The sequence below is a fragment of the Hypomesus transpacificus genome, chromosome 12 (assembly GCF_021917145.1).
Source record: "Hypomesus transpacificus isolate Combined female chromosome 12, fHypTra1, whole genome shotgun sequence".
In the NCBI taxonomy this organism is placed as follows: domain Eukaryota; kingdom Metazoa; phylum Chordata; class Actinopteri; order Osmeriformes; family Osmeridae; genus Hypomesus; species Hypomesus transpacificus.
The window spans coordinates 831,510-859,264 of record NC_061071.1 but is presented as its reverse complement, the minus strand read 5'-3'; the positions used below and the strand labels follow the sequence as shown (position 1 = coordinate 859,264).

At 41.6% G+C, this 27,755-nt stretch overlaps 3 protein-coding genes across 3 annotated transcripts; 2 read left to right on the top strand and 1 right to left on the bottom strand.

Annotated features, from left to right (window-relative positions):
* Window positions 1-264: 264 nt before the first annotated feature.
* On the top strand, window positions 265-4,480 carry LOC124474737 (leucine-rich repeat-containing protein 3-like). Its single transcript, XM_047031139.1, has 2 exons — window positions 265-362; window positions 1,460-4,480. The coding sequence occupies exon 2, from the start codon at window positions 1,754-1,756 to the stop codon at window positions 2,549-2,551; it is 798 nt and encodes a 265-aa protein (XP_046887095.1). The 5' UTR covers window positions 265-362; window positions 1,460-1,753; the 3' UTR covers window positions 2,552-4,480.
* A 10,413-nt stretch (window positions 4,481-14,893) lies between these two features.
* Window positions 14,894-23,107, top strand: LOC124474699 (protein FAM171B). The gene is made up of 8 exons (XM_047031082.1): window positions 14,894-15,214; window positions 16,854-17,087; window positions 17,810-17,902; window positions 18,309-18,467; window positions 18,731-18,901; window positions 19,202-19,318; window positions 19,410-19,533; window positions 19,678-23,107. The coding sequence occupies exons 1-8, from the start codon at window positions 15,013-15,015 to the stop codon at window positions 21,017-21,019; spliced, it is 2,442 nt and encodes an 813-aa protein (XP_046887038.1). The 5' UTR covers window positions 14,894-15,012; the 3' UTR covers window positions 21,020-23,107.
* A 148-nt stretch (window positions 23,108-23,255) lies between these two features.
* On the bottom strand, window positions 23,256-26,468 carry zswim2 (zinc finger, SWIM-type containing 2). Its single transcript, XM_047031325.1, has 9 exons — window positions 26,319-26,468; window positions 26,082-26,158; window positions 25,971-26,011; window positions 25,624-25,849; window positions 25,097-25,348; window positions 24,874-24,958; window positions 24,699-24,778; window positions 24,312-24,480; window positions 23,256-24,139 (listed from the first exon to the last, which is right to left on the bottom strand). Exons 1-9 carry the CDS (start codon window positions 26,466-26,468, stop codon window positions 23,378-23,380), a joined length of 1,842 nt encoding a protein of 613 aa, XP_046887281.1. The 3' UTR covers window positions 23,256-23,377.
* Window positions 26,469-27,755: the final 1,287 nt, after the last annotated feature.

Genomic DNA, 27,755 nt, shown 5'->3' with positions numbered 1-27,755 from the left:
GTCCATGGTGAGCGTTTGCTAGTCAGTGCCTTCCTCCGGATTTGATCTCGGACCCTGTGATGGTGTCGCAACTTTGTTTACTGATCCAAAGAGCTCAGTTTAGGCTGAATATCAATACCTGTCATGACATTCATGGTGAAAATGTGTTTGAACCACTTAGATATCCCGTAGTCCATTACGTAGAGCAACTGGGGGAAAACGCTTCTTACCACCACTTGAGTTTCAGAATCCAATCCGCGTCACGGCGTGTACAGATCTCTCCGTGAAGCAGCACAGTTGAATATGAGAACAGCAACGCTTTTCTTAGAATAGCAACAAGTGAGCATAGGACAGTATATTACGCGTGGTTATGCTACGGAGAGGTGAGCATAATGTTTTTTTACGTCCGTAAGTCTTTACGCATTGTTCTAATCAATACGAGTTTTGGTTTTCTTATTATTGAATAATCCGTACGTTTGAGCAGCATACCCTTCACGAACAAAGATCCTGATTGAGAATATACTTCTCCAATATGCAGGCGTAATAGTTTCAATTTGATAAATAGCTTTTTTGATTTAATATAGCTTTAGAAACGGGAATATTCACGATATTTGTTTGTAAAGCACAGTGGACTACTTGCGTTGGACACATATGTTGGTAATGCTAAAAGGTTTATTTTGTCAGATTTTGGCTTTGTGAAAGTACATTCCAACTTTTCAACAACTATCCATAAATGAGTTTTACAGATTTTGCAATATATATCCTACACTTTGTTGCCAAACATCATCATTATCAACTATAACTGGAGGTCGTTGCTGTAGGATGTTGTGAGTATGGTAATTTAACCTTTACCTTGGTCTGTTGTACTGGGGAGCAAAGACACAGAGGGTCTGCGAAGATAGTACACCTAATCTAGAAGCAGGTGTTCAAGGCTAGACTGACATGCAATTTGGATTATTGAACTAGATAGCACAGGACCACCATTTCTTGAACGGCATGGCACAGGTGTGGTAAGATAAGGAAGAAGACCTTTTACCGATACAATACTATTTGTCATAAACCTTCTTGATGTAATACACTGCTCCAAAAACATCTCCAAACGTGACCTATATAACTTGGCCAACTGTGTTTTTTCCTAAAAGAATGCAGGGTAAATTGCCTGACAGGACATTAACCATTCTGCTGTGCAAGCAAATATATTTGGAGAACGTACAACATTTCCACTCCATCAAGTCCCCTGGGTGCTGCCAGGGGCACGTCATACAGTGTGTTTTTTACAGTGGGTATGCATAGCTTGTGTGAGTCTGTCTCCGCAGCCTGAAATTGGGAGTAACCATCTGGAACTATCAGAGCAATTCTATTATTACCAGGATAATGTATCTTCCCCATTTATGCTGTCTTGTCTTGTGGAGCCTTGTTAATTCACATCTCTTTCTCTCTTGCTTTTCCTCTCTGGCTTTCTTTCTCCTTTCTCTCACAGAATCCTTGACTTCCAAAGGATTTTGTGAGAGAATGCCTTCGTCTCCGGATCTACATGACCTCGTGTTCTCCCCCTCTCCTTCCAACTGGTTTCCTGGTTCACCATGATGGGCTTCCACCTAGTCTCCAGTCTCACAGTACAACAAATTTCAGTGGGTTGACACATGGAGGATACTGGCTTGTTGAGGTGACCAATTAATAAGGCTTCCCCAGATGTATACCCCTGCTGTACTGATGGACGCTGAAAACCGCTCAGGTACAGAGATAATAGTCAGGTCTGACGATACACAAGCTAATGGGGGTTTCTTACACACACTGGCAAGCCCAGATCTTTGTCCCCAGGGTCTCACACTCCTCTCTGAGGACATTGTGTCTCGTCCTGGTGATGGCATTAGTGGCGGTGGCAGCCTGCCCTAAAAACTGCCACTGCTCAGAGAGGAATGGTGTGGTGGTCCAGTGTGTCTCACGGAACCTGGACAAAATCCCGTCCAATTTGCCGGAGGACACCGTTGTCCTCCTCCTGTCCTCCAACCGCATCAGGCACATCCCCAAACAGGCCTTCAAGGACCTCCGCCGGCTCAGGGAACTCGACCTGTCACGGAACGCCATCGAAAGCGTGGACGCCGGGGCATTCCAGGGCATCGCCGAAGGACTCCGCTCCCTTGACCTCTCCAACAACCAGCTTCGCAGTGTGCCCAAAGACACCTTCTCCAAGTTGGAAGCACGGGTCAGCCTGTCTCACAACCCCTGGCACTGTGAGTGCTCTTTGCAGGAGATGCTAAGAGACATGAGGTTGGACCCAGAAACAGTCAACCAGGTCAACTGTCATACGTCGGTGCAGGAGGAGTACGCTGGCCGACCCATCATCCAGATTCTGGACTCTGGGATCAACTTCTGTAACTTCCACCACAGGACGACGGACGTAGCCATGTTTGTGACCATGTTCGGTTGGTTCGCCATGGTGATTGCGTACATAATCTATTACGTCAGGCACAATCAGGAGGACGCTCGCAGGCACATGGAGTACCTGAAATCTCTGCCCAGCACCTCCCAAATCAGCAAAGACTACGACACTGCCAGCACGGTGCTCTAGGCTGCCATCGCGTGTGTGTGAAACTGGGTGTTTTAGTGTGCGTGTGTCTGATCAGGACAAGAAAGTATGGATTACAAAACGTGATGTCAACAATGGAATAGAATATATTTTTAATTTATAAAAGTGGTACACTATTTAGAAATGTAACAATTTCTATTAGACATTTGTGTGTAATAATTACTTGAGTATTTAAGATAACTGTCAGGATGAAAAAAAGAATATTGAAGGTTTCTTCTTCCCATTAGTGCATCTATTGTCTGATTTCATAAGCATTATATGAATGAAAGTGGTATGTTCTCCTGGCTAAGAAATTCAGTCAGTAATGTCACATTTAACCAACATCAACATGTTTCCAATGTGAACATACTGTACACGAAGCTCATCCTGATCCATCCATCCAAAAAACGTAATGACACTTTCACTTACTTCCTAATTCCCAAATGCCAGTGTATGTACATTGTGGGAGAAATCAGGGATTTCTTATGTGTTTATGTGAATCACAATCAATGGATCAGTTTGTGCTTTATTATCGTTTTGTTATGTTAATACTCATTCATAGATGTGTTTTCCTACTGTAATCACTTGTGTATCAATGACAGTCCTGTATGGAACAGACACTGCACTACCGGTAGTCAGGCCCAAGTTGCAACAGCAGATGATGCATTGTCTACTGATAATGGTCAAAATAAGCACATAAGAAATTCCGGATTTCTCCCACGGCATCCATGTATCCCTGCATCTTGAAGTGCCTAGAAACAAGACCCTTTAAACCATGGCACTGTGAACAATCGGGAAAATAAATGTACAGATCAGTAAATCAATTTGAATATTTTGCCACAACATTTGTAAAGGTACATTAGGTTCTCTGTAGAACTCATGACTGGTATCTAATTGTTATACAGTAATTCTCTTTAATGCTACCAATGTAACCAGTCCTACTGAGCACTCCTGTATACACAGTAACTTTATAGTCAATAGCAAAATGTACATGTAGTGTTTAGGATGCATCAATATACTTTTGTCTGCTGCATTTGCGTTCTGTAATATTTACATAACATTTTACATTTTAGTGTGTCTGCTCAAATGGTAGTTTATGTAATTAATGTGTAAGAGTCCCAGACAAAAATGAAGTTACTGTAATACTAAACTCTATTTCAGTGGGAAGTATGCACTGTAGAGTCTCGAAATTATTTGTCAAGGAAGATTGTCATGAAATAATTAATTATGAAGAAATAATGAAATAAGTAATTTTTTTCTGGAGATGAAAAAGAGATTTAAGGCCTCTGAAGGGCAGTTTATCTACTTAAGCTTCCTGTCCATTTGTGTCGGTCTGACACTTATAGCAGACTTAATGCTGATGGAGATGGTATGTTGGTCTCATTTCCATCTACTTAATGCAATACTGGGCAGCTCTTTTTGTACCTTTCATTTCAATCAGACTGTGGTTCAGAAATCGTGATAGAAGAACTTTGGTTATGAAAGCATATGAAACATCAAGAGGGAGGACAGAGATTTATCTAGACCCTTTTTGACCTACTGTATAGTACTGTTGCACAACTCAGCCCTAATGCATGGGTTTATAATGAGGTTTTAAATTTATCACAAGAAAATATATATCATTATGAATTATACAAAAGTGCTTAGGACCAAGAAGTGACTGGGAGTCTCTGGTCTACTGTGCAGTTCTGGAGAGGATACTGAAAATAACGTTCTGTGTATACATTGTTTAATCATAGCTGTTGTCCTTTGTCTTCCCTTTCTTTCATGGCTTCATCTTTAACTTTTTAACTTTTTCTACTGGCTGTCTCAGTAAAGTCTAACTTAAATCATAGGGTTTTGCTTTGAACAGTTGATTACATTTGTTATTGTTAAACAGTCCTTATGTTTCCTTCAGTAACACTACACGCCTTTGGAAAATAAATTCTCTAATGTGGATCCTGTTTTGTCTGCGAAATTTGATTAACCACGCAGTAGGAAACCTCATCTTGAGACAAAGTGGTTTGTTATCCAAGTCTTTACTTCACAGTGTCTGCCACTAGTGAAAGTAATGAATTACACAACAAAGTGCTATTTCAATATAGACAGAAAAAAGCTGATGATTTAATGATTACATCAACAAGAATAATTATTTCACAGTCAAAAGGGCAAAATACTTTGGGCTAAGAGTGAAATTGGTACATCTATGTACATAATTTTATAATTTATTGATATGTTTAATCAATACAATGTCTACATCACCTTATCTGCATATTGTGATATTTACACTTTGAATTAATCACACCTTGCTGAGCAGTGCACAGAAAGGTTAGACACTAAGGTTGTTTCTGTTTCAAAATGATTAATTTTTGTGTTTCTGGGCAGTTTCCTGTAATTATAACTTGCTGAAAGACAGACCTACACTGACTCAATTTCATTATTAAATCTTTGCATCTTCTAATATTGCAGTCAGTTACCATTGTACAAAGGAACCTTTTTTTTCTTTTGCGGGATCTCCAAAACTAAAGGTTACTTTTAAAGGTCATCAAAGGTGCTCAGAGCTTTTCATCGTATTATACCAGAGAAAAGGTATTGAGATAGTGATGGATCAAAATGATTTGAAAAGGCTTTATGAGCTGTCCATTGTCCCTATTAGCTGTTATAATTTGTAAAAGCTCCATCCCTCCATTGCTAATGGCTTACACATTTTCTCAGGATCTTAGAGCTGTCACGCAGGAGCCTTCATCTCTGGAGAGAAGCACCCTCTTCAACAATAGACTAACACCTTCTCATGCTGTAAACATCTACCATTTACAATTGTCAACATTCCACAGTCCTCAAGTCCTCAAATGATTGTGGTCCAGGTCCTCATCAAGCTGAAGTCTTGGTATCAATTGTGGGCATACTGGCCGTTTCAGTCTCGCATGATCCTTTCTCAGTCACCTGCGAGTGGCTGCCTCTGTACTCTCGTAGACTGGTTGTGGCAACACATTTAGTTCAAGGTTCTGTCTATGACCCCCTGCCTAACATGCAGCCTCATTGGGATACAGAGGAGTGTATGTCCTTGTGTGGACATCCCCTGTGGCACACAATGCTGCCAGCATATGGTGAAGGTCGACCCCCCTCTAGCCTGGTGCCTGGAATAGTGGGTTTGTTTGGGTAAAGGAAGCTTTCCCTACCTAGCCTTTCAGAGAATGCTGAACAACAACACCAGATGGCAGGAAAGTGAATTTAGGGTTATGAGACATGGTGATTGTTTGGGGAGACAATTTTCTCTGAATGCATGTAGATAAATTGCCAAAATAACTCAAAAATTGGTTTGTTTTGGGTTGAAAACAAACTTAATTGTATGTATTTATCACAGAAGTGGAAATGTTGACACTTTTCAATTCACCCAATGATAAGATTTACTTAAATCGTTCCTAAGTTCAATGTTAAACATGTAATTAATTACTATAGTTTAACAACTTTGGATGACTTTTTGTTCCAGTCCTCATTTCTAATCTCACTGTTTAGTGTTTGGTGTTTGGGGGGATCCATTATTGATAGATGAAACAAACCTTTTTGCAAACGAGTCCATATCAATGTAATAAAAGGGTAGGGAAGAAAAGGAAATGCAGTTTCTTAAAAAAACACCACTCATACAGAGCATCCTTCTGTGTACATCCAACAGTCTGATGATACATGCACCTCGGCTGCAGTCTGGAATTGTTTTTTACCTGATACTAACGGTACTGTAATATAGCACAATTATGCAGCCTTTGTTCTCGAGTGTACAGTAGAACATGCCACAACATGACTATAGGCCAAATTGAATACCCTAGCCAATTTTAGTCGGCTGAAGAAAGAAGAAAATCCTTGAAAAACTAGGAAGGGTTTCTACAGTCTACAATGCCAAATCTCCACATCAAATACACCATTACAGTTTAACAAATGTAAAGATGATATTAAGTTAAACTTAACAGACTGTGATGACTTTTACTGTACATGATAACTTTCAGCAGAAAACAAATTGGAAACCCCAGGAGAACCAATATGAGGCCAAAAAGGCAAAGGCATGCTCCTGACCTCATGTCCCTCATCTTAATCATGCTTTTATTCTGGGCTTAGTCACTGAGACATTGTCCTACAAGCCCTCAGTCCACCGCACAGCAGAGCGTAATGAATGGAATATTATTAATTAGCCTGAGAAAGCAGAGGTCAGTGTGTCTCTCCCTGTCACTGTTAGGAAAGATGAATGGTCCTGTCATTAGCCTTACAAGGCTGCTACAGATGTGCGATGGCTAAATCAAGAGCAATGGTTGACTCCAATCAATACTGCTGGCCGCTTGGCCCTGGATGTGTTCCTACCAGATCTCACGAATACCACCCATGCCGCTCTCTCACATGCAGTGACCGCTTGTACATGATAGAACGGATTCCATAATGATATTAAAGTAATGTGATTGAGGGCTGGGCACATCACGGTGGACCCCTGGGAGTGTGGAAAACAGCCGATCTGGACCTGGCTCACGTTAGGAGAGGCTTGGAAGAGGGGAATGGTGGGGAGATTTATGTGGTAAACAAAGGGATACTAATTCACTTGGTGTTTCCATTCAGGGTTTGGGACTTGATTCAATCAAACCTAATTATCCAGATCTCAACAGACTGAATCACAGCAAAACTCTCAGGACAGAAATATGTGAGGGGGAAGGGGGGGGGGTGATACAATTATGTTGAGATAAATCTTGTAGCATACAAATGAGTATTCGATCAGCGTTACACAATAAAACATAGCTGTGTAATCTCGGGCTGAAAATAACATAATAGGACAGCCTTCCCTTTTGTCATATTTCCATCCTTCCTTTTAGACAGCAAGGCATCAATGAGAAGCCCCAGTGGAAGCATGTAACGCTTAACAATGAATCTTAAAATATGCCAGTCGTTTTTTCTTTGGGTGTATTATTGGTCATGTGCACGGTGAAACACTCAAACAGTCCATTTTTACCTCAGACCATTAAAAATAGACACCACCAAGATTCTGTTCATCAACTTCAAGCTGAATGTATGTTTACATATATTGAACTCATGGGCGTATAGATCCTAGTTTGTTAAAATGCTAGTAAGTATTTAGACAAATGGAAGACAAGTGAAAACCTGAGGTAGGTAATGTCAGTCCACTATTCAAGGAACGTTGTGCTTGCCCTTCCTACTCTTACCTTTCCATTCCAACATTTCAGATCCCATGGGGAAGATAGTAAATTAAGATCTGCCCCTTTTCACATACCTTTTTCTTTGAATCATCTTAGAGAGTTCAGTCAGTGGTTTAGGAATCCATTTTGGGCCCCTAGAGCCAATTTCTTGCCTCTCTGATTGTGTTCTCCCTCATAGGCCATGACCTTCACAAAGACAGAATAAAACATTAGCAACACATGACCTGGAGACAACTGTCTGGCATTGAGTCTCCTGACTCATTTAAAGTCACTTTTATAAGGGGTGGTTGTGTGGATCTTTTTACTGATATGTTACAGAGTGTAAATGGACTGTAAAATATTTACAGAGCAAACTGTTTTTGTACTAACTATAATTTGACATTCATTTGAATCCATTTGTCAGACTTTAAAGAAACATTTATTAAACAGAGTAAATCATTTCTTTGTTCACTGGCAGCCACCATGGTCACTAATGAGATGCAGCTGTTTGTGTCAGTTCTGTCAGATGTCATGGTAACCCTACATCCTTAAAGCTGTCACTGGACCTCAAGCCCCTTATGTGAGAGCCCAGCGCCCTATTAAACACATGCTGATTGTGTGTGTGTGTTTATGCATGTCTGTGTGTGTGTGTGTTAACGCAGTGCTGTGTTGTTTGTTCAAAGGACAGAGCGGGGGAAACAGAAGTGGGATTGGCTAGCAGGTGCATCTCGGATTTGTTAATGGTCATTTCGGTTCTGCTTTGGCAATTCCTAATTTCCTGATGGATGTAATGAACCATTACATTGGTGTGGCGAAATGGGAATAATGATGTTTCCTATTTTCAAGAGACACTGTCCTTCATTTCACCATTTTAATGTAGGCCTACATGTATTGATTGAGGTTTGATGTTCTTTATTTTGTCTTTTGTGCATTTTGACTTACTTTTTGCCACCAAATCTCCTAAATGGATCGATTCTTTATTATTGCAAATGGGTGACACAGACAACAACAAACACATTTTTACTAGTCACCCAAAAATTTCACAAGTACACCATGTAACAATAAATGCAAGAGCAGGCTTTGTATAGTTCTAATTCCCATGTTGTTGTCAGCAGTAAGCAGATGTAGGTCACTTTTAAGTATTACATTTTTCACTGTTAAGTGTAATAATTGTAACACTCGTCATATCAATTATTTTGACAACCATGAACAACGCAAATTTATGGATGCCGATATGGCTGTCAAACACATTGTGGTTTAGGTTTGGATTGGTTAAATATGTACAGTCTTTTACAGTCTGCGATAAAATGATTTGATCACTATTTTAATGAAAAGCTTTTTACGTTCCCTAATGGAAATATTGGCAAACAGAAACGTCTGACATAACTATTTCACTACATCAGAATGTGAACTTGTGACTGAATTACTTGATGTAGCATTTAGTTTGAGAAAGGTAATGTTTAAAATGTCAATAGAATTTTGTGATGAGGGTCTATCTGGAATGTGGGGGTTGGACCTGACTGTTGGATTATGCATTACAGTCATGTTTGCACATACAGTGAACCATCTAGAATCAACCGTTCTTTGAACCGATCCTGATGGCTATTTGATCAACGAAACAAAGGCTGAAGGTATGAGTATAGTCCAGTCATTTTAAGCCAAAATGGGGGTCAACCTAGGACAAATTGCAACAGAAGCAAACCCAACTGATTTTGTATCGTCATTATGTCCTGACTAAGGAAAAAGAAGCCCAGAAGAATCCCATTATAGGGAAAGTTTTGATATGACCCAAATAAAGCCTATTCATATTCATTCTTTTTCACATGCGAATAGGCAAACATTTTTAACCTTTAGATATCACCATGAAAATACTGAGTTGATTACTTACATAAAAAACAAACAAAATAATTATTGCCAGATTTTTCTTGGTAACATTAGAAAACGGTGCATAACAATGTATGCGCTATTTAGCAAATACCACAACATTTGTAGACATTGGATATATGGTGAAAATGTGTTGCAGAATCTTGTTGACATCTTACAGTAAAAGACTAGAGGCAAACAAATGTCGCAACAAGGGGCAGAGATTCATATACCTAATTGGATTATGCAGCGTTTGCCCATGTTAACAAACAATTTCAAAATAACTTAGAAAAAAAAAAAAAATTGTCTTGATGTTAGTAATCGAAATTATGTGTGACCCCATCGTAACTGCTTCCCAAAGGAGTTAAATCTTCAAACGATGGTTTGTGGTAGTCATATCATCCCTTCACACTAATCTGGAACCATATTTTCTCATTTGGAGCCATCACAGAGCCAGTTCCACAGAGGTCACCATTTCTGACAGCCGTCAGAATGTGTGACCCAAAAACAAAAAAAGATCAAAATTACTTACGACCCCATCGTAACTGCTTCCCAAATGAGTAAAAACTTCAAACAATGGTTTGTGGTAGTCATATCATACCTTCACACTCATCTGGAACCATATTTTCTGATTTGGAGCCATCACAGAGCTAGTTCCACAGAGGTCACCATTTCTGACAGCCGTCAGAATGTGTGAACCAGAAAAAAAGCCCTCCAAAAAATGTGTGATCCCACCGTAACTGCTTCCCAAAGGAGTTAAATCTTCAAACGATGGTTTGTGGTAGTGATATCATCCCTTCACACTAATCTGGAACCATGTTTTCTCATTTGGAGCCATCAAAGAGCCAATTCTACAAAGGTCAAAAATTCTGACAGCCGTCAGAATGTGTGACCCAAAAAATTAATAAAAAAAAGATCGAAATTACTTGTGAAACCGTCAAAACTGCTTTCCAAATGAGTTAAATCTTCAAACGATGGTTTGTGGTAGCCATATCATACCTTCACACTAATCTGGAACCATATTTTCTGATTTGGAGCCATCACAGAGCCAGTTCCACAGAGGTCACCATTTCTGACAGCCGTCAGAATGTGTGACCCAGAAAAAAAGCCCTCCAAAAAATGTGTGATCCCACCGTAACTATTTCCCAAAGGAGTTAAATCTTCAAACGATAGTTTGTGGTAGTCATATCATCCCTTCACACTCATCTGGAACCGTATTTTCTCATTTGGAGCCATCACAGAGCCAGTTCCACAGAGGTCACCATTTCTGACAGCCGTCAGAATGTATGACCCAGAAAAAAAGCCCTCCAAAAAATGTGTGATCCCACCTAAACTGCTTCCCAAAGGAGTTAAATCTTCATACGATGGTTTGTGGTAGTCATATCATCCCTTCACACTAATCTGGAACCATATTGTCTCATTTGGAGCCATCACAGAGCCAGTTACACAGAGGTCACCATTTCTGACAGCCGTCAGAATGTGTGACCCAAAAAATAAATTAAAAAAAGATCGAAATTACTTGTGACCCTGTCAAAACTGCTTCCCAAATGAGTTAAAACTTCAAACAATGGTTTTGAGTAGTTCTATCATCCCTTCACACTAATCTGGAACCATATTTTCTAAATTGGAGCCATCACAGAGCCAGTTCCACAGAGGTCACCATTTCTGACAGCCGTCAGAATATGTGACCCAAAAAATAAAATGATCGTGATTGCTTGTGACCCCATCGTAACTGCTTCCCAAATGAGTTAAAACTTCAAACGATGGTTTGTGGTAGTCATATCATCCCTTCACACTAATCTGGAACCATATTTTCTCATTTGGAGCCATCACAGAGCCAGTTCCACAGAGGTCACCATTTCTGACAGCCGTCAGAATGTGTGACCCAAAAAATAAATAAAAAAAAGATCGAAATTACTTGTGACCCCGTCAAAACTGCTTCCCAAATGAGTTAAATCTTCAAACGATGGTTTGTGGTAGTCATATCATACCTTCACACTAATCTTGAACCATATTTTCTCATTTGGAGCCATCACAGAGCCAGTTCCACAGAGGTCACCATTTCTGACAGCCGTCAGAATGTGTGACCCAGAAAAAAAGCCCTCCAAAAAATGTGTGATCCCACCGTATCTGCTTCCCAAAGGAGTTAAATTTTTAAACGATGGTTTGTGGTAGTCATATCATCCCTTCACACTCATCTGGAACCACATTTTCTGATTTGGAGCCATCACAGAGCCAGTTCCACAGAGGTCACCATTTCTAACAGCCGTCAGAATGTGTGACCCAAAAAATAAATTAAAAAAGATCGAAATTACTTGTGACCCCATCAAAACTGCTTCCCAAATTAGTTAAAACTTTAAACAACTGTTTGGAGTAGTTCTATCATACCTTCACACTCATCTGGAACCATATTTTCTGATTTGGAGCCATCACAGAGCCTGTTCCACAGAGGTCACCATTTCTGACAGCCGTCAGAATGTGTGACCCAGAAAAAAAGCCCTCCAAAAAATGTGTGATCCCACCGTAACTGCTTCCTAAAGGAGTTAAATCTTCAAACAATGGTTTGTGGTAGTCATATCATCCCTTCACACTAATCTGGAACCATATTTTCTCATTTGGTGCCATCACAGAGCCAGTTCCACAGAGGTCACCATTTCTGACAGCCGTCAGAATGTGTGACCCAAAAACAAAAAAAGATCGAAATTACTTGTGACCCCATCGTAACTGCTTCCCAAATGAGTTAAAACTTCAAACAATGGTTTGGAGCAGTTCTATCATACCTTCACACTCATCTGGAACCATATTTTCTGATTTGGAGCCATCACAGAGCCAGTTCCACAGAGGTCACCATTTCTGACAGCTGTCAGAATGTGTGACCCAGAAAAAAAGCCCTCCAAAAAATGTTTGACCCCACCATAACTGCTGCCCAAAGGAGTTAAATCTTCAAGCAATGGTTTGTGGTAGTCATATAATCCCTTCACACTAATCTGGAACCATATTTTCTGATTTGGAGCCATCACAGAGCCAGTTCCACAGAGGTCACCATGTCTGACAGCCGTCAGAATTTGTGACCCCACCCCCAAAAAATAAAAAAAATAAAAATTACGTGTGACCCCATCATTACTGCTTCCCAAATGACTTAAAACTTCAAACAATGGTTTGAAGTAGTTCTATCATACCTTCACACTAATCTGGAACTATATTTTTTTATTTGGAGCCATCACAGAGCCAGTTCCATAGAGGTCACCATTTCTGACAGCCGTCAGAATGTGTGACCCAAAAAAATAAAATTATAATTGTGTGACCCAACCGTAACTGCTTCCCAAAGGAGTTAAAAGTTTAAATGACGTAAACACCCCAAACCATTGTTAAAGTTTTAACTCCTTCGGTAAGCAGCTACATTGAGGTCACATATTCTGACGACCGTCAGATATGGTGACCTCTGTGGTGCTGGCTCTGTGATGACTCCAAATTAGGGATGCACCGAATACAGATTTTTTGGTTTTGGTTGAATACCGAATCCACTGGTTAAGATTCAGCCGAATCCGAAACCGAATACCCAATTCTATTCCCATCCTCAGTCCATTAACACAGTAAACACATTAATGAAGTAAACAGAGTCCACAGCAGGATGCTTTTTTTTCTTCACATGGTGATATCTAAAGGTTAACATTTTTACCCTATTTACATGAGAAAAAGAATGAATAATCGTATGAATAGTCAATAGTTTAGTCTTTTTCGAAACTTTCCCCTAATGGGATTCTTCTGGGATTTTTTTTTCCTTACTCAGGACATATTGAGGATACAAAATCAGTTGAGTTTGCTTCTGTTGCAATTTGTCCTACCTTTTTTCATAAAATGACTGGACTAGTAGTCTATATAACCTACTATACTAACCACTATAGTGTTGTGTATACGAAGACAATTAGTTGAAAGGATTCTCTCTCGAAGGAACAACGTGTGCTTTACGGTATAGAACTGTTTTGTCATGGAGTCACAAAGCTGTGTCCAAAATTAACTGTTCCTGAGAAGTGATCGGCTTCTCAGTATGAGAAGAAACTGATGTTCTGCCCAAGACTGGACTGCGCAATGCCCACAGCGCCCCATTAAAACCATTGGTGGAGAAAGTCGTTTATCAGTGAGGTGCAGAGAGGCAGACGGCCTCTGCTGAATTCAGAAAAACCAGGATGGTGGTGTGGGTGAGATGGCAGGAGGAAGGAGAGTGTATATTGGATGTATATATTGCTTCTTTTGTTGATGGGTCATGGTGATGCTGTACTGGAGCTTACAGTCATCTCATTTTAATTGTATATGTAATCATGGTAACATAGATAAAAAGTTATAACATGTATACCATAGAGTATTTATTTGTGTTTCTGTCGTGAATATCATTGTAAAAATGACTCAAAATGGAAAAATAATGCTTGAAAAGTGAGCAGCAGTCCCTTTGACTATTCAATAAAGAAATTCCACAAATAACTGCCGAATACAAATTTCACTGATGAATCTCATTAAAACACCCGCCATCTTCCATGGTTTGTTTTTTGTTCAGCATTGATAACACGTGCCCTGAGTATTCACATCACATGTTTGGGGAGAGGAGCAGGTTAACACATACAAAAACCAAGCAGATTGTTTAAAAGGGATGAACATGAGACACTATGGGCTGCACAATCCTATTATGTCCCCCTTACTATGCATATCTTTCACTTCCTTGTATTACTAATTAACAGTCATTTTAACCAGGTGTATCATATTTGTTTTTGTTGAAAATTACTTTTTGAAAATGTTTGATAAGCAATAATTTAAATAGATCGACACATCTATCCAGAGACATTGCTCAAAACGGTGTGGACTGAAATAGTCCTTCTGAACAATTTTCCAACATAGGTTAACTTGGAAGCCAACATAGGTTTTTCTGAAGTTAAACTTGATTATTTATACTCTTTATTCTGAATTTGTTTTATTATCTAGAATGAGAATATCTTAAACCAGGAATTCAAGTTATGGTTGAATAAAGTAATCATAGTCTGGGATTAGTTTGAATTCGTTTTGGTGAAACCCCCTGCAAGGATTATTTAGAAGTAACGTGTCGTATAATATAAAAAAAATAAGCTACTGGAAAATGATACAATATTGCCACTTGGTGGTTGGTGCCTCTGATACAAAGCATGTATTTACTGCAACTTTGGGTTGTTTGTAGCAAGCGACAGAGGGCGGTATCGAGCGCTATGATGTAACACCAAGAGCATGTCTGCCTCTATAACACACGCCCCAAAAATCCAGCATCAGCACCAGCCCGTCACCAGCCAGTGATCGGTGCATAGGTTGGGTTAACCTACTGCTACCCAGCTATGAGGTCTACATGACAAAAGAATCTGCTAGACCCCATTCTTCCCCTCTCACCTCGATTGGCGCAGTTATGTCTTTGGGTCGCCGCTCCCTTTCGCCATGCCTGCGGAAAGCCTGTACCTGCTCCTATCGGTGTTTTTGATTTCCTGCGGGGATGGTGTCGTGAAGGCAGCAGAGGGTGGTGCTCCACCCGTCACCGGCCTACCATCGTTGGATGGGGACAATGCCGTCGCCACTGTCACTGGCGCATCTGTCACTAGACAGGCTCATCAAGTCCAGACGCCGACCGTCCCAACAGCAGGTAGTTCACTACAACGTTTAGCTGATAGCCTATATTCGTTTCCCTTTGTTATGGTGAGAAATTGTGGCCTATTCACGAAGCGGGAGGGCGGGTCGGCGAAAAAAGGGTGTTCCTGTTCATATTTACGCTTATAAAAAGAACATGTTGGCAATTTAATTGCGTTTTGTTGACACAAATGACTAAACCTGAATATAGCCAATTTCGCGAGATAAAATACATAAAAGCAAGAGATCTTGGCCATTAATGTTTTGTACCTCATGTGGGGTCTACCTGCCCCCTCCTTTGTTTTTCATAGGTAATTGTCGTGCCCATGTGCACACAATAAACATCCGATAGACATCACGACGTGTGTTTACTATGCTTGTAATGACATGCACTATTAACTGCCGAGGTTACCTATCATTCAGTGTATGTAGGTATGACTAGATCAATTGATTTATTGAAACATGATAGATTTATTCTATTACCCGTTTCCAAAGAAATGCGTCTACAGAGCCTCACATAAACATGTATATTACATAGACAATGTATACTTACGAACTACATGAGACTTATGTACATAGCACCTTTCCCTATACTTGTGGACTGTTTGGTTAAATTATGCTATGGCAGAGGGAATTAAACTACTGCCATAGTGTGTACGATTCCTGGCCATGGATCTGTATCTGCGACCTGATGGAAGCAGTGTGAAGAATGGGCCGAGGATGTGCATGGGGTCAATGGCAATGGAAATGACTACTTTACTCCCAGCTGCAGGATTAAGCTGCCAATCGGATTATCTGTTATGAGTACAAGGTGTTGGGGATAAGGGGATAATCCTAGGTCAGTACTGTAATGATGAGCATATCAACTATAGCTAAATTGACATATGCACCATACAGTATACATTCATCACTACAATATTCCTTTATTCCTTTATGAAACTCAATTCACTATGATTGATAGTAGCAAAGTGACTTTGTTAGTTACCTTCATATCAGTATGTTGTAGGTGGGTATGTCTATGTACTGTATATCAGTACACAGTATAATATGTATGTCTTGGGGAGAGTACTATGGGCATGGAGGCGCTTGTGAGCATGTCTGCGAGAGAAAGTAAGAGAGACGTGCGCTCCATCCGCGTGTTGCAGAGTGAGAATGTCTAGCATAGCAAAATAACTCTCTCCCTCTGAAGCCACCACAGAGCCTTGATGTATTTTTCATTCTCCTGGTGATCCAGCTCTCCCCGGTCTCATCACTTTTTCATGGTTTAGAGAGAGAGGTTACTGAGGCAGCCGGCTGAGAGGCCCCAGCAGTGTGGAGGGAGGGGCTCAGCTGTGGTGCTGTTCTGACAGCACATCCATACACTCCATATAACCATCCATATTTTACCATTAGCACCGTTAACTGTAATTATAAAGGTGGTGCATTACATCCCGTTATGCTTTGTTTAATAACATTGGATATTTAAATACAATAGGTCCCTTAAATGCCATACGTTGTTTACAAGTTTACCATTTAAGTATAAGACAATGTCAAAGCGTTCAGTGAGAAAGAAAACTTAAATCTGGGTATTTATTCTCCCATATTCTAAATCAAAACTTTCTTCTTGTGTTACATATGACGGCCCTTACTTAACATGTTATTGTTTTTATCCCTAGAGCCCCCGTTTGTCCTGAGGGTCCTATTGAAGGACCAGGTGACCCGCCGGCCACTAGCCGGGGCTGTGGTGGATGTGTATGTGAACTACACCCGGAGCAGCTCCGCCCTGAGTGGGGGGAGAGGAGAGGTCCTCCTCCGGGTTCCCTACAGACCAGGCCTCAGCCTCACCCTGCTGGCCAGCATGGTGGGCTATGTCCCCACCCCCCTCCCCTGGAGGACCTCCAAAAGACCAAGTGAGTGTGGTCTTTTACTGTGTAACATACTCTTTAATTTGACCTTTTTGGCAAATGAGTGTCATGGTTTGCTCTCTTGTTTCTTAAGTGTTGGTTTTTTTCCACTCATAGTTAGTGTAAAGCATTATACAATGTAGTGTATTTTACACTCTAGAACATTTATTTTATTGATTTCCACTTTCAAACAGCAGTATCTACAGTAAAACATGTAACATCAGTGAAATCCAACCCTATCTGGCTGTGTTATATCCTGTATCACTTAAGTGCAGCCATATCAAATCACACGTTGATGTAGCCGTGGACTCAGCATTATTGACGTTCAGTTTGTGGATAAGGAGGTTGGTGCTGAAGGGTGGGTAGCCTGTTTCCATTTTTGTCTTGGTGAGCTGAGCTAACCAGAGGGAGACAGAAAAACAGAGAGGGGGCCACTGAGAGAACAGGGGGAAGGGAGAGGGGGAGGGGGCGACAGAAGGAGAAAGCGAGGGAGAGCGGTGGGGGGGCGAGTGGCGTGCTTTGCTCTGCATCGTCAGAGGCACCTCCCTTTGTTATCTAACACACAGCAGCTCTTTAAAGAGTTTGAAACAGCATCGCCACCTGCTGGTAGCTTTAAACATTGAACCGTAAGTTTGTTGATGGGCTGCTATCTGGCTAATACTGTTTGCTGTGTGCAGGTGGTTTGCACCTTAACAGCTTAAAAACGAGTCTTACTCTGTCTTTTGCAGTATTTTCCTCTGTGACGATATTGCTGCTGCCTCAAAACCAGGGGAACATCTGGATGTTTGAGGACTCTGTGCTTCTCACTGGAAAGTTACCTGGTATGTAAACTCATTGACCGGGTTTCCCAGATTCGTTAAGAAGCTCTTAATGCAAAGAGCTTCTTAAGAACGTTCTAAGAGCTAAGAACGTTATAAGAGAGAGTGCTCTTAGAACGTTCTTAAGAAGCTCTTTGCGTTAAGAGCTTCTTAACGAATCTGGGAAACCCGGCCATTGTCATTATCTTCTTTCTTGTGATCACTCTACTTTCAAAAAGCCACAGATTCATCACAAACGCGTGATACTTCCAAATCGAGAAGAAAACATTCAAGTAATGCATGTCTCTGCTAGACGCAAAATTTGGCTGGATTTACTGTACCTCCAAGGATCAGGATATGGTCCTTTCCTGTATTAGGGTACTTGTACTGTGCTTCCAAGCGTGATCGTGTATGTCTGTTGTTTTTACAGATATCTCCTCTCAGGCCAGTGTTCAGTTTCCCAAGAACCTCCTCATGTTTTCAAGCAACAGCAACATATCTTCCTTGATAGCCTACCTGACTGTACCACAGCGCAGCCTAGCAAAGGACTGTGTCAACTGTACTGTCGGCACTATCAGCAAGAAGTCAGGTGAGCACAAATCCAATCAAAAGTAATGGGATATTTCAACAATGAAATACAGTGTGTTTTATTCCAATTTAAAGTTCACCAACCGCTTTTCATGTGGATGGTTGTAATCTAAAGAACACAGTGTAACAAAAGCCTTACATTATGTTATGATTACCTGCATAAAGTGCTAACAAAAATTATGCACATTCATCTTGTCCGCCAAGCAGTGTGGCATTTTTACAGTATGTGACATTATTTGACCCACGCATGGGTCATGTGTGCAGGATACAGAAGTGTTGAGCTGAAGGCCGTGGCGGCTGTCAGTGCCAGCTTGTACTCTGCTGGTGAGGAGCTCCAGGTGCGGGGGCCCATCCAGATCACCCTCCCCCTGGCAGAGCCCACCTCCCTCAGGCCCTCAGACACCGTGCCTGCCTGGGCCTTTAATACCAAGACAGGTTGGTGACGTTTCCTTTGGCAATAACTTGACTTATCTACTTGGCTGCAGAACAGTAGGTCGCTAATGATGTTTAATACGTACTGTAAGTGCACTACGAATAAGAATTACACAGAGAAGAAGAATATTTCTGCTGATCCAGACAAACCCCATCAGAAGGTCTAGGTTAGAATAAGAAAGTGAACTTTAATTGTGTCGCTTTTTGAAGACAAAGTTACTAAGTGCTTACTTGAATCAAATAACAATAAGACGTTGAATAAAACTAACGTTTTTTTCTTACATTCCACATTTTCTTCTTAAGGTGGTTGGGAGAATCAGGGTCTTGGAATAGTGAAAATGGTAAACAAACACCTGGTTTGGACCTACATGGCCTCTCATCTTGGGTACTGGATGGCTGCATCCATTCCCTCCTCCAGTGGTATGTTACAGATGAATGGAAATTAACCACAATAGAGTACTTTGACTACATTGGTTTTAATAGTTGATGGTGCTCATTTCTGCCTGTACAGATTATATGGGACATGCAAGCTCCATGGAATTCCTGTCATACCACAGTTACTTGCTTGTGGGAATATTGGGTGGGACTTTGGCGATCGTCATTGGGGGTCTGTGTGTGCTGCTTTGCCATTGTGGGTAAGACATCAGTTCTGCAGTATGTCCAAATTGTAACCTTCACACTTTGCATGTCTAAAACAATCCAGATACAACAGATACCCCACCACCACCAACCAGTTTAATTCCTCTCATTCCTCATCATGTTTCTTTTCTTGTTTTCAGAGGTTCACGTCGTCAGCCAAGGAGGAGGAGTGTGCGCTTCTCCAAACTGTCGGTTATGAAGAAGGACCAGACGACCTCCACCCACCTGGAGGAAGTGGGCCACGGCCTGTCTTTCCACCCCGGTGAGAGAGCCCACGGCCTGGCCTCACGCAGCGTCCAGTGTGACTCCTCATCCACTCCTAGGCACAAAGCCAACTACAACATCTACGTAGAAGACCCAGGGGTTCGATCTGCGGGCCCTCTGTACGAGAACGTCGGTTCAGACCGCACCAAGGGGCCCCAGTCATCGTCTCATTACATCAACAGCGAGGAGGTGGCGCGCCTGAGGGAGAGGTCTGACCAGAACCGGGCAGGGATGGGGGCATGCCAGGACATGTTCTTCCAAGACAAGTTGGTCCACATCTACAACCAGCCCGTGGCCATCATCCAGGCCCCTGAGCTTTTTAGCTCGCTGGAGCAGCAAGGGTCAAGCTGCAAGTCAGCCACCTTCCCCCGCAATGGAGGCGACTATGACCCTCATTTGGAGGCTGGCAGTAATGACAACTACACCCAGACCCTCCCTAAGATCCCCCACCACTCCCAGACGGGTCTTGACCCCAAGCAGGGCGGCCAGGACCAGCCCCAGGCACTGGAAACTCCACCCCAAGGACAGGGGGCCTCCAACCCTGGAGTGTGGGGCCGATATAGCAGCCTCCTTGAATCCTCTGTGTCTGTCCCGGGGACCCTCAACGAGGCAGCTGGCATGGGGCCCTTTGGAGGTGGCCATGGGGTCCCCAGTGAGCTACAAGGGGTCTCAGAGCGCACCTTGCTGGAGCTGACACGGGGTAAGTCCTCCTCTCCTCACCCCAGGGCCTGGTTTGTGTCTCTGGATGGGAAGCCCGCCGCCTCGGTTCGCCACTCCATCATCGAGCTCCAGGGCCGCCACCGGCCGACCAGCAGCAACGACACGAGCCTGGACTCCGGGGTGGACATGAACGAGCCGCTGCAGAGCATCCGCGAGGTGGAGCGGGAGAGGCCCTCAGGGAGGGCGTCCTCCTTCCCTTACCACAGCAGGGGGCGCTACGGCGAGGACCAGGATCTGAGCAGCAGTGAGAGCGGGACCACCGCCACCTGCACCCCCGAAGACCCCTATCTCCGGAACATTCTGGACGGGAGCAGCGGCGCCATCCCCAACATTCCAGAGGAGCGCGATGGCATGGATACCTCCAGCGCTCAGGAAGACAGCGAGTCCAGGGCCACGCCGCCTCCACGCCGGCTGAGGAAGGTGAGGGATAAAGGGAAGGCCGACAAGAGGAGTGCCAGGCATGTCAGAGAGGAGAGGCAGTTGACGAAGCGAAGTTAAAGCTATGGACACCAACTGACAAATACGGCCATCCAATCAACAAAATTGAGAAATCGAGCCTTACTTCAGTCCTGACTGCACGGTCATTTCTAAATTCAAATTGTCCTCCATGGAAAAGTCTTTAACCCTAAAACTTGCATACGTATTGGCATAGTGGTCAGTGCATTGCTGCGTGACAAAAAGTCACAAACGAAGTAAGCTACAGAGGCAGGATGTTTGTCAGTTTGACAATTTGGTTGACATGCCGAGCGACAGTTGCGGACTCTCCCTAAACTTGGAATAATCACCAGCGAGACGCTTTACAGTGTCTACGCATGTCTCATTGCCCCCTAATTCTTGAGAACAGCACCAGAGGGTGCCTTCCTTAAGCCTGTTGTTATTTTGGATGTGTGTCGATGGTTTGCGATCAAATTAAAGGATACAGATTTTGAGCATTGTAGAATCTACTGGAAATGTTATCTATAGAACAGATGAGAAGGCTGTATAAAGACAGTCCTTGTACAGTACAGTTACTCGCACCATAAATGCCTGCTTTTGAAAGAAAATCTATATTAACGCAACTACACATCCACAGTGCTTACTTCTGGTTTACTCTCAGCTGGCCTTCAAACCATCAATTTTCTTTCAATTTAAAGAGTCCAGGTTGCATTTGCGATATATTCAAGGTCTTATATTGGACCAACAATACAAGAGTACTGGAAAGCAGACACTTATGTACATTATATTGCGATGCACAACTGCCCCTTGTGAGGTCTTCATTGTTTTGGGGCTTGAACCCTTTATTTGAGAATGCATGAAAGGAAATATTACACTGTGTGCGACAAGAAAGAAGTTACTTAGATTTTACATAAAGCGTCTTAAACCATGTGAATGCTACCGTGATCTGAGGGAGGTCGATGTAAACAGTCATATCTTACATTAATATATTTGTCAAACACTGTAGTAACTGTAGTTGTTCAAAGGTTTGCAAGTCATAATTCTCACACTGATCTCTTTCATATGGCTTGATGAGGTTTTCATTGACGAGTTCAGCCAAGCACAGAACACTTTTATCTGTTTGTGATATTGTATTTTACCACAGTTGGGCATTAGACAATCAGTACAGACTGTCTAATATGCGTTTAAAGTAATTTAAATCACAATGAAAACTTACAGAACAAGAGGTGGGTGTAAGTGAGTGATGGAGCATTTGTCTGCAGATCTTGAGGTTGCAGGTTGAAATTCTCCTCTGTATGTCGATTTGGATAAAAGTGTCTGAAATTAATACATTGTTATTGTTACATTATTATAATAGAACACAACCAAAGTGTTCAGTTTTCACAGCACTCAATTGGCAATAGAGGTTATTAATTCAATGACCTCTTACTGTAAAGAAATTTCATGAAGCACAAACTGATGCTAATTTCCTGAAAACGACTTATCCAGCAATATTAGAGTGTGTGCTGAGTTTGAAACATCATCGGCATTGTGGCCATATTTAGTCTTCCTTCATGGTAGTGTAGTGACATATTTTCCCTCAGTGCTTATGGGCTCAATATGGTAGTTAGCTACATTAATAGCTGTTTGTGTATAAGCATTGTGTGTGATTGTCTTTTTATGTTTAGAATGTGCATACAGTATGTGTACAACATCTCCATTTCCTTAGCTTTTAGCAAAGAAGTTATGAGAGAATGCATCCCAGTGTTTAGAGTGAGAAAGTTTCAAGACACGATATAACAAATTCAAGCTTTAGATACCATTAGACGATACAGCGCAAAAACTTTGAATTGTAGCAACTTGTACCTTAATTATAAATGTAGCATCGCAAGTTGTTCACCAGATCAGTAATGATGCATACTGTAAAAAGGGGATTGAAAGAATTAACTTTGTATTTTTTATTTTGCCATTGAAAATTTGAAAAGTGGCATTTGCTGAATGTATATCCCTGTATTTATTTCAATGTGCTGTATTGTATTTCTACTGTATCTTAATTTATAGGCTTAAAGCTTACAAAATGGGCAACTTGTGTTGGTTTACTTCTGTATATGAAAGTAGTGGTATTAGTCTGCCTTTTTGTGCACTTACCAAGTTTACTTAATAAACTCACTTGATACCAAATAATGAGTGACACATTTTTCTTAAAAATATTGCCGGTTTTACAAATAATTTTAACAGTAAAACATTAGTAAAAAAAAACATTGGCAGAAAACAGGAAGTTAAATCACAGCAAACAGGAAGTTTGCTTCCTCAGGCCAGAGTTGCCAATCTTAACTGTCATATACAGTACAATCCTCTTGTTACTTTGTTGAGTGATTAATCATTTTAATCTTACTCTTACATTCCAGTTGCAGGACACATCTTCATAAAGACTGCCAGGTCTCATTCTGATTTCCCCTGGTGTTGAGTGCTTATAAGCACCCCAGCCATTCTCAGCCCAGAAGTTAGCCTGTCCCCAGGGTCGAATCTGGGTCTGGCTCTCAGCTTCTTCACTGTCCTGTTTCTCCGCAGGATGCTGGCAGCGTTATGAGGAGGGGCATCGGTCATTTCTGCTTCAGTCATTCTTAAACCTACAAACAGGCCCTGCAGGCTTCCTCCACTCCCTCCGTTGACTGCCAACCTGTCTGACGAGACTGTCCTACGTTGCCCTGTTCTCATTTTATACAGGCGTGATTTAGTTCCTGGTCTTACCCCTAATAGATCTTTCCTAAGCTGGTCAGAAGGGCAGCCGAGTTGTTCAGACGAGTAGCTTTTCCTACTTAGAAGAGCTTTCGAAAGAACTCTTTTCTCTTCCGTGTCTCTCTGGTGATCTATCATCTCTTTGCTCGTCGTGTTGATGCAAAGACCCTGTAAGCCGTGGATCACTGGGTCTGGTAAGAGGGCACCAGCGAGTTCATCAGAGGTAGCTACACCCAGGGAGGGAAGAGGTCTGGAGACTGCCTTATGAAGGAGGGACACTCCAGGGACGAACAGCTGCTCCTGCTTGTCAGAGAGCTTGGTCTGGGTTTGTGTAAGGGCAGAGGCCAGCTTTCCTGTGCTCTTATCCCATTTGCAGCACCACAGCAACGGGTTGAAGATGACAAAGCCGTCCAGGGGGCAAAAGTTGGACCTCTGTAGAAATCCGTCAACGCAATCTTTATGAAACTAAAGAGGAGAAAAAAAAGATCAACCTTGAGACAGGGAGGACTACAATTCAATGAAGGGTTTGCTATTTCTTCATTCTGACATGAAAAGGGCTACACTGAAAAAATAGTCTTGTCTACAGGGAAACTGAATAAATTAAGATTAAAATTCAGAAACATGTATTTATGTGAACCTTGTGATGGCAGGGCAGAGTTCTGACATTCTGACCAAGGTTAAAGTTCCTGAGACACATTCTGCACTGCTGACCAGGGTCCAATAGTCGGCTGCCTATCCTCACACGAACCACAGGAAGGCTCTTCACCACATGTTCTGGCACTGGGTCACTCTCCATTGGAACCGAGCTGAGATGTGGATGAAAAAAAATTGGGTTTACATGAAACATGGCTCAATGATTGCAAATTTCCTCATATAATTAACATCTAACATTTCGAAAATATTTTTGAAAAATGTAAGAGTGACTGCGATTTATAGGTTTCGACTATTCACTATAGTTCTTTATTGCTTTATCAAATGTGTGGATTTTGGACTGAAAGTATTCCATGGATGAGGGAATTCTTGCCTGGCATTCTCTGACAGCTCAGTTGTCTCCAATGTGTGAAAGACCAGCTGTTTCACTGGTCTCCACTTCTGGGTCCGTTTCTAAAGGAGATTAAATAACCATATTATTTGCTGAGACTGTCTGTCAAAACCAATACACATGAGACATTTCACAATGTTTCACGAAAGGAGCCTACCATTCGCATTGCAAATATATGCTGTGGATGACAATTCCTCCTCATGCACTCCTCACAGAGATGGTAATAACTGCAGACAGTGCATCTGAACAGAATTATTTATACTGAGATGAGGTGCATATAGGGGAGACATACAGTAAGTTCAATGTCAAGGTCAAATATTATTATTGTACTGCATTAGGCCAGGGTATTATTTTGACACCAGAAAGAAACGTTGACTTACTTGAAGCACTTCCTTGTAATAGGACAAACTCTGCAATTGTTACAGAGGATACCCAGGTGTTTGTCCGGCTTCTCTCTCTCTGCAGGCGTGTGGAGCTTGGCAGAGTTCTTCACCTGTTCCTGCAGGAGTTTCAAAGGCCCAAAGTCCTCTCTGCATAGGGGGCACTTCACCATGGCTTTCAGATCCGACGGGGGCTGATGGTCAGCCCACACTTTCATACACGAGATGTGAACATTGTTGCCACAACCAAACCTGAAAATGGGTATGGGTAAATTACAGGAAATAGTCAGAAGGTGCTATGCTTGAAGGCAGTTTTCCGTTGAATCAAAAATTTCTTAAAGAATTCATTCAGAATTAGCTGTTAAACCATGATCTTTTTTTATTTTATTTTAATTAATAAACTTTGATTGTTTATTTTTACTTATTTATTTATTGTATTATATGCTTTGTAGTACTCAGAGATTGTCTAAATATTGAGTGCATTATAAATATAATTTGTTATTATTATCTATTATTGTCAAACCAACCTGCAAAAACACACAGGTAGAAGCTTTTCCAGTAGCTCCTCCTGACAGATGGGACACACATCCTGAGCTTGGATCCCCTTCTGGTGTATGCTCCCATCTTCCTGGTCCGGATCCGGCTTCTCTTCAGCTGAGGCCAACGAGTCCGGTTGCTGCGGGGTTCTGCTCTTGTGTAAACCATGGAGCACCTCCACAATCTGCCTCTCCACAAGGCCTTGCTGAAAACAGTCTGGAAGTTGATACAACACAAAAACAACTGCACATAAATATCTAATTTATCTTTTACATGGATTCGATTTTGTCTTGAGATTCAGGAAACTGCAGACCTGTAGGCATTTTAAAGAACTTACATTCGTGTTCTCTTGGCAGTCTGAATTTCCTCATTAAAACCCTGTAATTAAGGTGTAATTAGTTTACAACTTCTTAGTCACATTAAAAATAGTTATAGGTTTTCTGTTTACCAGCATATGTGTTTGCAGGGGTCCCTGTCTTTGAGAAAAGTTGAACAGGTACAAGTATGTGGATCTCCTAAGCAAACCTGAAAGATCAATGAATGATGATAACACAACTGCTATATAATAAAATATCAATATCAGCAATTGAATATATTTAAAAAAGAAAAAAAACAAATATGACTGCCTGCTAGCAAGCCTGGGCTACTTTTGCAAAATTATGCAAGGATTGACATAGTGCCTTACTTTAAAGTTGTTGGACTCCCCCTCCTCTTTGAGCAAGAATCCGATTGGACCATATTCCTTCAGTATGAATATAGTTGTGTTCAGGGCTTGGTCCTGGTGCCAACTAACTGCATCGCTGACAGTGTTCTTCCAGGTTGTTTTTCTAAACATACTGGCACATTTAACGAACAGTATTATAAGTTCAAACTTCAAGTCCGCCAGTCACTTGTAATAGCAATGGTCAAAAAGTGGACCTCGACTAGTACTATGTACAGTAGCTAACCTACAGTACCTGTTACGATGACAATGATCTAGTTAGTTTTTGTTAACATTTGTTACTACGTTTATAAAAGAGATAGACCATATACTATCAAAAGCCTTGTGATGAACAACCACCCTATTTCTAGTATAATTTCGTTACATCCATCTTGTTAGCTAGTTTACAGATTTGAGTTTACCTTGGTATTTTATGAACACCTGTCAGCCAAGTATTGTTGTCATGGAAATAATGGGACCACCTCTTTCGCTTCATTCATTATTATACCACTAGAGGGGGCTGTTTGCTCAGCTGCTGTATGCGACCATAGAAATGTACTAAGGAAATATCCAACATTGTAATGTCCTAACTTGGTAGGCCACTTTGTCACTCTCTGTCTGAATAAGTATAGCTAGAGATGCCAATTTCAGATGTACTGTAGTCTGTCCCTTTAAAAACAACAATTTTGCATCACATTCAGATTTTAAAAAGTTGATTTTCTTGGATTGAAACCTACGTTGGTTGTTTTTGATTGATCTCTTCTGTTGAATGCCGGCCGGGGCTGGACTGACAGGGCCTCTGTCAGGCTAAGTTCTGTAGCCCTCAAGTTTCCTTCACTGGCTAACGCAGTTTGGGTGGGATACTGTATGAACCATAATGGATTAGAATCACATGTGTTGGCAGACTCTCTGTTCTCTGCCTTGTTTCATATCAGACGCATGCTGGGAGGTTGTAAACAGAGAACAAAGAATAAACTCTTTGTTGACATTTAATATAGGCTATTTCATGCTTTAGTTTCACTCTGTGCAGTTTTAGTAATATATATGAGTGTGTGTTTATATTAGAGAGAGAAAGAGAGGAAAGCGAGAGAGAAAAGAGAAAGTGAGGGGTGGGGAGCGAGAGAGAGAGAGAGAGAGAGAGAGAGAGAGAGAGAGAGAGAGAGAGAGAGAGAGAGAGAGAGAGAGAGAGAGAGAGGGCATCCTTACAGGAAGGTGAGGAGCTAAAGGTCAGCGAGCACATGTTGAAGGGTCGCCCTCTTGTCTCTTGCTGCGATACCAAACGTGACACCCTGGCTGCTTCATGCAGCGTCGGTTATGACCCCCATCTGGGCAGATTCAGTCATTTTTAGATGACAGGTTTACCTTTCCACATTAGGGAGTGGGGGTTGACTGGGAACTTCTAAAGCAAAATACAAATAATCA